The 11,026-nt window shown below is 41.4% G+C and overlaps 1 protein-coding gene and 1 long non-coding RNA gene across 11 annotated transcripts in view; one reads left to right on the top strand and one right to left on the bottom strand.

Moving 5' to 3' along the window:
• The window catches only part of LOC125994041 (coiled-coil domain-containing protein 158), a 15,945-nt gene continuing 4,919 nt past the window's right edge, over window positions 1-11,026 (top strand). The window contains exons 1-21 of one of the 9 annotated variants that reach the window (XM_049763195.2): window positions 3-385; window positions 481-535; window positions 820-926; window positions 1,002-1,105; window positions 1,263-1,318; window positions 1,614-1,724; window positions 1,803-1,827; window positions 1,935-2,024; window positions 2,249-2,489; window positions 2,594-2,799; window positions 2,890-3,048; window positions 3,117-3,209; window positions 3,652-3,762; window positions 4,283-4,392; window positions 5,061-5,105; window positions 5,183-5,208; window positions 5,351-5,480; window positions 5,549-5,602; window positions 5,726-5,799; window positions 8,063-8,185; window positions 10,532-10,647. In XM_049763195.2, the coding sequence (XP_049619152.1) occupies window positions 292-385; window positions 481-535; window positions 820-926; window positions 1,002-1,105; window positions 1,263-1,318; window positions 1,614-1,724; window positions 1,803-1,827; window positions 1,935-2,024; window positions 2,249-2,489; window positions 2,594-2,799; window positions 2,890-3,048; window positions 3,117-3,209; window positions 3,652-3,762; window positions 4,283-4,392; window positions 5,061-5,105; window positions 5,183-5,208; window positions 5,351-5,469 (1,752 nt within the window). In that variant the 5' untranslated portion in view covers window positions 3-291 and the 3' untranslated portion in view covers window positions 5,470-5,480; window positions 5,549-5,602; window positions 5,726-5,799; window positions 8,063-8,185; window positions 10,532-10,647. Of the gene's footprint in view, window positions 386-480; window positions 536-819; window positions 927-1,001; window positions 1,106-1,262; window positions 1,319-1,613; window positions 1,725-1,802; window positions 1,828-1,934; window positions 2,025-2,248; window positions 2,490-2,593; window positions 2,800-2,889; window positions 3,049-3,116; window positions 3,210-3,651; window positions 3,763-4,282; window positions 4,393-5,060; window positions 5,106-5,182; window positions 5,273-5,350; window positions 5,481-5,548; window positions 5,837-8,062; window positions 8,186-10,531; window positions 10,648-11,026 lie in introns of those variants that run through there. The other 8 variants (XM_049763197.2, XM_049763198.2, XM_049763199.2 and 5 more) reach the window with 8 other exon arrangements.
• LOC125994225 (uncharacterized) overlaps window positions 2,035-11,026 on the bottom strand; it is a 12,072-nt gene continuing 3,080 nt past the window's right edge. Inside the window, exons 2-4 of one of the 2 annotated variants that reach the window (XR_007490531.2) lie at window positions 10,478-10,572; window positions 2,604-2,781; window positions 2,035-2,519 (exon numbers count right to left, since the gene is read on the bottom strand). This is a non-coding gene — a long non-coding RNA (uncharacterized lncRNA). Of the gene's footprint in view, window positions 2,520-2,603; window positions 2,782-3,099; window positions 3,238-10,477; window positions 10,573-11,026 lie in introns of those variants that run through there. The other variant, XR_007490532.1, reaches the window with a different exon arrangement.

The raw sequence follows: 11,026 nt of genomic DNA on the forward strand, positions 1-11,026 counted from the left end.
ATATAGTTTGTGAATGCTATGAGACGAGTCAATACAAAACCTAAAAAGAAGATTATTTAAAAAGTCCCCGCTTCGACTTTTACTTAACCTTTTATTAATGGCATTATCTTTCAGTTAAGAATTACACCGAGAAAACATGTCTAACTGTATTTAGGAACGTTGTCGAAGGTCGTAACTATGAAGACGCCATTAATATAGTTCCCATGGTAACGTCAACGTTGGCACCAGATGTTGTCTTGTCTTCCAGTTTTATCTTCAGCACGTACATGGACTTAGAACCTCGTGTTTTATATGTTTAACATACATATGTCACATATGTCACATACATGTGACATAGCATCGCGGCATGACATGATGGCTTTACATCGAGAGGATCCAGCAGCTGGTAAGTTTTGTGACGTTAGCTGACTTGGCTAATGTTAGCCTAGCCGCCATCAAATTGTTTTATCAATATTTAATCGTGTTAAACGTGTTTTCTAGCCACTCGGGACGTTTCTGGGCTGAGGTTTAACAGTTTGGCGTTGGACGAGTTGAGGTAGCTAATATTTTGTGTTGTTATTTTCTTATTTGGGGATTTTATCACCTGTTTAGATTGACACTTGAAGTGAGCTGTTCCCAAACTTTTATTGAGCCAATGCAATCTTAATTAGAAAAATATCACGGCACACGAACCAAACGAAATTGTCACCAAAGACACTGAAATAATGTGTGGTTAAAAGTGAAATGGCTTTTAATCGTTCTTGATTAAATGCCTATTTTTATGGCCCATATTTAACAACAATACTGAGAAGATACAAAAATCTTTCGTGTTTGAACTAGTGAGCAGCTGGAGAGGTGCACAGCGGAAACTCAGAAGCTTCAGGAGGAGGTGGGACATGCAACCAAAGCTGCATTGGAGAAGTTTGCCTGTGAATCCAAAAGCATTTGTACGACTTAAATGAACGGACCGAATCAAAGCATTTGACTATTTTTGATTCTGTGAACCTGCTTTTTTTCTTTAGCAGATCCATCTTTGGACAGTTTAACGCACCAGCAATGTCAGAGGGATGTCAGGCCCAGAAGAAAGAATGCCCAGGAAATTGAGGATGTTATGCATCTTAGCGAGGTTTGTAAAGACAGAGAATTTTTGCTACTTGTTTTATCAGCACATAATAGATTCATCACATAAAAAAAAAGACATAAGGGCTTAAGAGCTAGATAAATAAAATTGACTTGACTTGACGGAGAGTTTGCACACTGTGTCCGATCGTTCTGTGTTTCAGCATCCAGTGGAACAAGTAGTCAGGCATAGGGACCCTCGGAATGGGCAGAATGGCAGGTAAATGTCCGTCTAAATTTACATATGGTGGATATAGACGTTTACACACCCCCTGTTCAAATGCTACATTTTTGTGATATTATAAAAAAAAACAGACCAAGATAAAACAATCCACAATTGATGTGACTTGATAGATTTTATTTATTCATTTATGTATGTAATAATTTATTTATTTATACGTCTGTTTATTTATTTTATTCGTTCATTCATGTATTTATTCATTTAGACTTTTTGTATCCACTCTAAAAAGTGGGGGACCAAATGTATAATAAAAATGACTTCCGTGTCCTGTTAGAATGGAAGAGCTTATTACAAGTATTGGCCAGGAGGTGGAGATGTTGAACCATAAACTGAGCTCATCCAAAGACAGCGGGCATCGCATCAACACCAAGCTGGAACTTCTAAGGTACATACATAAATGTGAAGGTTTATGACATTTCTTACCCCATTGAGTCAACATTTTAAAGTGAAAATGTATTTCCAGGACATCGTTGCAACAGCAGCAGCTGGTCAGTGAACTGCCGTCAACCCAGTCAGACGAAGAACAAAAATTAGCTGTTGTGATCAAGATGATTCCATGTGGTGAGCCCCACTGTGCTTGCCCCTCTTCCTCCAGAAGACCAGTGACCTCGTCCGGTGTAGGTCCCAGGAGGTGGTGCAGACCCCGGGAGGAGTGCAGGAAGCCAGTGACCGAGAAACCAAACGGGTAACCTGAACATTTTAAACACTAACATGAATTTATTCATCTATCCATTTTGGTGTACAGACAGTCACAGGGCACCTAAATCCCCCAATTATTTGTTCATATAAAATTTGAATTTAATTTTATTTGAATATAATTTGTTTTAAGCAAATCAAATTTCATTTAAATTCAACAAGTGCTGCGTATTTCTTGCGAGTTTGACAGCTACTTCAAATCGACATTTTCAGCCCCTCTGTCAACTGGATGAAGCTCTGAGCCGGCATGGAACCCTTCTCGCCGAAAAAGAAACCCTGAGGCTTGAACTGAAGGACAGAGATAAGCTTGTGGAGACGCTCCGGTTTCAGCTGGAGAAGAGCAAGCTGACCATCGACGACCTTCACCGGGAGAATGCTCTCCTCGGCACCCAGATGAACCAGCTGAAGGTTGGACACGCGGAAAGCCTGGTGAATCAGCGGCTCGCCATCACTGGTACGTTTATCTCCATGACCGATTGATGCTCTGTGAAGCAAATGTCTTTTTTAAAGCTTGTATCAAAATTGTTGGGTCTCTGAATTTTGCCGGCGCCTTTTCAGAGGAGCTCACAAAGCTGCAGCCTCTCCGCAGCTGCACCTGCCACGAGCACCGCGACGTCGTGCAGAGACTCCGGCGCCGGCTGAAGAGCACCCAGACGGAGCTGGACCAGGTCAGGGGTGCCATGAGGACTCTGGAAGGGGGACGAGCAAACGCTCTTCAGGCCCGAGTCCAACATCTGGAGGAAACTCTGGAAAAAGTGAATCAGGTGAATGACGACCACCCAAAACAAAATGACAGAATGACTGTAGAGAGTATTTATCTGAAAGGAAGCCAATCATCTCCTGGTTTCTAATAGGAACGGTCCTATCAAAACGCGGAAAGCCAGCGGCAGACACGGGAGCTGGCCTTTGTCAGGGAAGAGAAGAGGCAACTGGCGTGTGAACTAGACGCCGTGCGCTCCAAGGACAAACATCTTCGAGAGAGGATCAGCGAGCTGGAGGCCATCCTTCACAAGGTAGCGCTCAACCGTGCGCACGCTCGGCTTCACGCCGATTCTTTTCCTGACCTTTGCTTTGCTTACAGATGACCGAGAGCTTCGCCAACTGTCAGGAGTTCATCCAACTGAAGGAGCAAGAGTTCTTTCGCCTTAAACTCAAACACATACTGGACTTGAAGGTAGACATCCAATTTGTGTACTCTGGTCATCACATTGTACCTAACTGGGTCAAAAGCACCCTCTTAAGTGTAACTCAGCCGCTGACATATATTACTAATCAACTTTTTAACTTAGGTGGACATCTATTATCTTCTGAATCTCAAAGTAAATGCGCTGCCTCATCAAAATGTCCTGTTTGAGTCTGACATTTACAAATATCATATCTTCAACATCATAAAGTTCCTGACACATTGAAGTCAATCTACAGGCAAAGCGCAGGTTCCCAGGGAGAACAACCCCGCCCCACTTTGATACTCTGAGATGCTTTCTGCTTATACATCACATAATCGTGAGGCCTCACCCTCTGTAAAATAAACACTGTACCGTATATAAATAAACCCCTTCCCATCTCTCTCCACTGGACATAGCGCCGAACGCCGTGTGCATTTTCTTCCTCTGTAGGAATACCAAGGTGAGAATGTAACTCCACCTGGACTGGACTCCCTGATCCCTTCTGCTGCACTCGCTGATCCTCGTCCATCCACGCGGGACGCCCGCAATGCCCGCATTACAGTAATGCTCAGCATCTCTTGTGTCTGCTCTTGGCCGGTGCATGGCTCAGCACATTTGCTCGGCGTAATAAATAATGGACAGTCATTTCAAATCACATTCCCTCATCTGTAGCTAGGCTAATGAAGCTAGCGGCGATCTTGCGCTACACATTTAAACGACTTGTATTTGAACAAAAAAAGGTGGCAACACATGCAATAGAGCAATCATAGGCATATATTCTTTATCCTCTGCCAAAAAAAAACGACAGTACAGTAATTTAGCAGTCACATTGTTCTGTTCCAACTCTAAAAAGTAAAATACTGTAGAGTGCTATTTTATGGAAAAAAAAAAGCTTCAAAAATGTTTTTTGATTGGGGTTGGAACGGATTAATGTAATTTCCATTCATTTCAATTGGCAAGGATGATTTCAGACAATTGTTTGGACCATAACTGGTAAATTTACCATTGTATTATGGATCTATTCTGGTATATAATCTATTGTATGTGAAGTAACCTGAGCAATATGACATCTCTCTCCAAGCAGGAGAACCGCGCCCGGGACCGGCTCCCACAGAACCTTGAAGAACCACACGCCGACAACGCCGGCCTCAGGAGGAGGTCCGCACCGGCGAGAACGCACAGACCGGCATTGTACGTGCCCCTCCCTCCATATGCTAGGAGGATTAGCTTTGTTCCCAGGCTCGCCGGGGTCAAAAAAAAAAAAAAGAGAACACGATGGAACAAAGTAGAAGAAAGAGGAAGTCTTTGTATGAAAGTGGGTGGAGGGGAATGTCCGTGTGCAACTTTGACTGCTTAGCAAAAAAATGTCAAAGTCAAACATGATGCACAACCTCAAAATTTGTTCCAATAGTTAACCCTTTACTAAGGTATAAGTTAAAAGTAGGGATGGGCAAAGTTAGGCTTGTTTTCTCACTCATTAATCTAGCCCACCTCATACTTTGATTATTAACAATCCTGAAGTATTTTATTTGGGGCATTCAGTTTGACTTTATTTTTTTATTATTTTTAAATAAAAAAATTTAATTTTTTCTATTTTTAAGTTAATTTCTCACAAGATAATTGATTTATTATCAAAATACATGGTAAGATAAACAAAGAATGTTTGTTTAATTTATTTTCTAAATTGAATAAACCATATATATATAATCCATATTATTATTATTTATATATATTATTATTATTCTATTTAGGGGGTAATTTTTTTTAGATAGCTGATCCCAGTATTTGGCAAAATACAATTCAGAAAAATAAAATAAAATTCAGTTTTTTGTACAATAACGTCGGATTTTCCCCAACAGCGGCGAGCAGTCCAAAGCAGCCCGCCGGCGAACGACATGTGGCAGGTGAACACTCTTGAGCTTTTGCCTACGCCGCGGCCAACCAAGCTAACGTCATTGTATTTTTCTCCTCTCACAAACAGTAAGACTACGACAGAGACAACAGAAAGTGAGCAACCGCCGTGTTTTTCTAACCTAGCGCTGCCTTCTTAATAGCAAATCTCCCCCGGAAAGTAAAGTACAACAAATCATTGCTATTTTACACTAAACCATTGGTACTTTTTACAAGACACAACTTCTGGGCACTGCAGGTCACAATCGGTCATGCTCGATGACCGCGACGCGACACACTTTCTACCCGTGGCGGCGGGCATCGGATTGCAAGTCACCCGTGTACGCGCTTCTGACCTCTGACCCAGGGCACAACTAACAAACACTTCAGTAAGTGAGCATAATAAATGTGTGCAAATAGATGCATAAATTTATCTTTTTTGTATTATGTTTTACAGAAATCCCCCAAGCAAGTCGATAATCACGTCTCACTAAATAGAAACGCAATACATGTATGTTTTTGCAAGTCATATTTTAAATAAAGTGTCTTCTCATATAGGTGACATTTGTTGTTTTCTATTTGTGTGTTGTGACATGGTGGATTTGTTGTTTTCTATTTGTGTGTTGTAATTTAGAAAGCCAAGTGCGGACCCCGTGCAATATGATTTGGCGGATCTGTTTTCGCAAGGATGTGGATTGTGTCATTGGGGTACGTAGTATTTGAATAAAAGAGACAGTTGAATTTGCTTTCCACTCATATGAACCCTCATTTTACACATCAATGAATTTTTTTTTTTTTTATCATTCCAATTTGTCAGGATTGTAACCATCGCTTTTCTCCATGATGTATCACATTTGCAAGATATATTTATATTCACTTTACAGGGTCTTCAATTTAGGCCCAGAACAGAATAACCACATTACCATTAAAATCAATAGATTGATTTCAAATGAGAATGTTTTTGCATTGTCATGTCACATAGTATTAAACTTATAAGTTAACTATGGGTGCAAAAATTAATCGATTATTGGATAACTAGTCTTATTTCTGAACCAATTACTTTTGGTCACACTAGTCCTTCCAAAGACTCGCATTTCATCTTTTGATGGAGTTGGAATTTGCGAGTACACCATTACGATCCCTAACTACGTCACTAAGGCTCACCGGCTTGCGTTTCACTCGTCCTTCTAACATCGCCGCGTATTTTGATGCTGATAATGAATTGATTCCTTATCAAAACGCAAGCACTTAACATGTCAATTATGAAGCCCCACACACACACACACACACTATTCACAAGGCCATCTCTCACTCGGCACATCGGGTGCCCACAACTAACGATAAGATACAAAAGCAAAAGGAAAGAGCAAATGTTTAAAGAGTGGGAGGGAGCCTTATCGACTGTGGCTGCGCGTTAATGTGTGTGCTGTAGTCACAGTTGAAGAAAACGCTGGAGGGAATTACATGAACGAGTTTGTGAAAAGGGTCACGGGAGGCTTTAGCATGTCTGAACAGGAAGTGCATTGCCGTTTCATCCTCACGCAGGAAGTTGCCGGCTTGTGGTTGTTTTGTCTGCTGTATGGACTGCTTTTATCTCCCATGTTTTTCCAGTTGGGACGCTTCTAGATTAATCGTAATTAAAACAAATATTAAAGTACGTATTTGTAGTTTAAAATTAAAACAGCTTTAAGCAAATGTTGGGCTTATATTTATGTATTGTGTGGGCTAACAATGCCAATGTGAGCGAATTAATCAGATTTTTGTGAATTTTTCCTGGGGTCTATCCTAACAAACATTTTATTATTAAGTGACAAATAAAAGGAGGTGTTTTAAAACAATTTATTAATTTAGCAAAATATAGCAATTTTAAATTTACAATTCACGTAAAGTATGCATTGGCCTAATAAGGAGACTCTCCGGTCCTGTTAGCGCTCGCATAAAAGTGCCGCGTAGCGACAAAGTTCTTTACGACTTCAGCAACTTTATTAAACGTCCCCCATGTGTGCTTTGGGGGCGAATCTCTGCAAATCTACTAAATAAGAGGCAGTTACGACTCATGCGCAACAGCTCCAGAGGCTATAAATGGACCGGACCCGAGCATGTCCCACATAGTATACAAATGGACCTTACGTTTAATGGCACACATGTGATGTTACCATGGCTACCAAACATGTGAGCCACTTTGTAGGGCTTGCTAAATTCGGCAACTAAGTTCAAATGCCTTAGGTGTATTGATTTACTATTTTAAAATATACATACAAAGTACCCCCCACCCACCTTCCCCAAATAATTTGCCTTTGCCAAACATTCTTCTCTACTGCTCTAATATTCACCAGCTTGGGTAACTATTAGGCACTGGTTTCCTCCAGAGATGGCTAAAGATTGTCAGGGAATTTATAAAACACTTGAGCGTCACTACTACACGTGTTTGTTTTACCTTTGCGATCACACAGTGTCCCATTTGAGGACTATTAATTAGCGATAATGGGATGGCTGAGTCCCTGGAGCTTGGAGAACACCACGGGGACACCGAGGTTTCACTTTGATTGCTGATTACCCCTGATGATCGAAATAAATTCACTTTGACACAGTGTGCCGACTGTTGAACATTATTCAGCGGGTCAGCGTGTTCAGCATCACTATTTGCCTCAAAGGACAAAAAAAAAAAAAAAGTGTGTTGAACTTTTCACTCCTAGTTGAAGTTTGCTGTAAGACTGATGCATAAAACAAAGGATAATAAAACTGTACATTTAAATACCAAAAGTACTTAAATTAATCAATGAATCGACAAGTCAACGATTGTACGATTAATTAATGGACTAATTGATTAGAAAAATATTCGATAGTAACAGCCCTAAGTGGTAATACAGTGAAGGTGTGTGGTTGTAAAACAGTCACGGCCTTTTTACTGATAGCCTTGAGACTTACGTTGACCGTGAAAACTATGAAGGCTTTGTTTATTATCTCGCAGACAGAGGACTCGTGCTGTCACAGGACCGCTCTGAAGCAACAACGACAACAACGTCAGCATGATGCAGCGACAGCAGCAACCCTTGAATGGATCCGCTTATTCATTTAAAGCGCAGCTCCATCGGTAGGAATTCGGGACTATGCGCGCTAAATGCAATTCGTGTCATTGTCTCAGCTTGCCGCTAGCTAGCTGGTAAAAGGCGACGACTAAGTGTCAGAGTCAGACCCCTGTTGACCATGTGTTGAAGAAGTCTTGTCGTTAGAGCCTCCCTACGAACACCAGACACTTGGGGGTGTCGAACTTTTTTTGTCGCGGGCCGCATCGTAGTCGAAGTTTCCTTCGGAGGGCCATTGAAATTACCAACCCAAATAAATGTGTGAATGATTATATATAGCGTAGGCTACACAACAAACTAGCGAATGACTAGATGAATAACTAGTTTTCAAAACAGAGACTAAGAAAAACTGTTTACATATTTTAAAATCCGATAATCCCGATAACCGATTCACTAACCAATTCATTGAAATCGGCAAAAATGGCTCAACCAATCAGGGAGTTCTATTTGAATCTAATTACTTTGTTGTAATGTGTGTTAAAAAAAATATAGAGCTAATATGTACAGTATCCAGATGTGCACAAAAGGCTGCAGGAATTCTACAATATTATATGTGGCAACTGTACAGAGAAATTGAGGAATGTCCTTCACAAAAGTGTCAAAACAAATTCTGGCGCCACACTAAAAGACCGAACGTGTTCTTTAGCGGCGGTCCCGTGCCACACCCTTTGACAAAGTTTCTTGGAAAAGCGCTGAGGTCATTGTGGTGTGATCCCGCTGACAAACAAACCTCCTCGGGGGAGCGAACGTGTTTGGAAATGATGTTTACATGAGAGCACTTGTGGTGTTTTGTTGAAGATCAGTGGTCAGATAAGCGTTTTATTTTTACTCTCACACTCCTCCTCAGCGTTGTGCTTTCTCACTTGATTGCAAAGTGAGAAAAAAGCCAGGAAACGTTGATTCGGGGGGGGGGGGGGCTTTTCTTTTTAACGCGCCGCCGTACAGTAGCCCCGGTTCCTCTCCGGGAGGATTTCCTTCTCGCGTGTCCCGGACTGTGTATAAATATTCAAAGAGAATAGTTTGTGAGACGAGGCATTGTTCGCAAACAAGGCTCTAAATGGCTGCGCTCGGATGGTGTGACTGGGCTAAGCTCGGCCCCCCCTTTTGATTGATCGCTCTATATTACTGTAAGGAAATCAACCGCTTAACTTTTGCCATAGGAAAGTTTGATAAGTTGAACAACATGCTGTTTGGAAAAAAAATTCAAAAAATTTACTTTTTGCATATTTGGATGTCGGTTATATGCAAAGATACGTCCCGGCATTTAATTTCATTTACTGCAGATTTTTTTTTTTTTTTTTTTTAAATCTCTGATCCACACATGATGATGACTTTGATCCCGCCTATAAAGTTAATTTATCCCACGCAATCTCATTGAAAAAATGAAAAAAAGACAAAGGCCACAGGAGAACATTAATTTCCCTCCAGAGACTTTCAGCTTCTTATTGACAGGAGGAGCACAATGAGGGGAAACGGGTGCCATACACACATTATTTTTTGTTATGGTCACCCAAAAAATAAATAAATCACAAGCTCTGGCAGCCGGCTGGCTTTCCACTCAAAAGGGAATTGATGGCCATTGTAATAGTTCTTCTTAAGGATGTCAGGGGGTGGGCAACTGGAAAAGAAAACAATGCACCACTAAGGATGTGCAAAAAGCTCCTGTCGTGCTGGGTAGGTGTGACAGGTTTCCCTTTTAAAGATCACATGACCAACATCCTGCAAGGTTAAGACAATTTCATATATAGATACATGTACATAAAACTAATTGATGACTTTTGGAATCCAGCCAGTCCTTGTTAGCAATATATATATATATATAGGACATACCAAGATTTCTTATGATGGAATCCATCTTCTCTTGACACAAAATGAACCCCTCCCAAAAAATAAGCTCACTCACGGTCCTTTGACACCTGCTAAATCGAGCTCAGGGAAAGCCTTTTATGGTTTCTAATGAAGCGTTGCAAATTTGCGGGTGCTTGGCTTTGTGATGGTGCACAATGCTCTGCTGTTGTGTAACTCCGTGCAAAACCTGCGGTCGCGCTCAGGTCACTGCGGGCATTTAAAAAAAAAAAAAAAGTCGGAGTTCTATCTTTATTTTCTCTGCCATTGTGACGCGGCGCTTTTTTAACATCTTGAATGAACACGTTAAAACAATGAGCTGCTGGGTCCGCTTATAAAACCTGTCGGGGGGGTTGAATGGTGGGAAATGAACCACACCTCCAAAGAACCAAACAATCCTATGGCGGGCCCATCACTTGAACATCCTTTGAGTAAATAAACAACACGGGCTTGACCTTGAAACTCAGATGTACACATTCCTTCTTATCACAAAGATGTTTGCCAAACAGGAAGGAATTCCCCGGTGGTCCACGAGCCATAGCTTGGGAATCTGCAAAATTGAAAAAAAAAACAACTATGAATCGAGATGAGTGCTCCGATACCAACACACTGATACTGATACCAGGTAAGTGGAGTTTGTGCCATATAAGATCCTTTAACAGTCTTAATTTTAATTTCCCTTAATAAATCCTTCAATTCCACCAAGTATCGCCACATTCCAGCACTTGGAGCTTGGAGTTCTTTCTCTGCCGCCTTTCTCTCCCAGGAAACCAGGGATTAAGCCTGGTAGATAAATCCAGCTGTACTGTACCTTTAATGACCAACTGGCACGCATCTTTCACCTTCAGTGAAAAGACCCAGACAACCCGGCTTGTATATCAACTCCCCCTCACGCCACCTTTGCCTTACACGGCTTGTCTCCGGGGCCTTTGCAAAGCACCGTGACTTAATGTGCGGTACCAGGCTCTGCTATGGTGCGGCCTCACTGTGGGATTTAATGGCGG

The sequence above is a fragment of the Syngnathus scovelli genome, chromosome 3 (assembly GCF_024217435.2).
Source record: "Syngnathus scovelli strain Florida chromosome 3, RoL_Ssco_1.2, whole genome shotgun sequence".
NCBI classification, from domain to species: domain Eukaryota; kingdom Metazoa; phylum Chordata; class Actinopteri; order Syngnathiformes; family Syngnathidae; genus Syngnathus; species Syngnathus scovelli.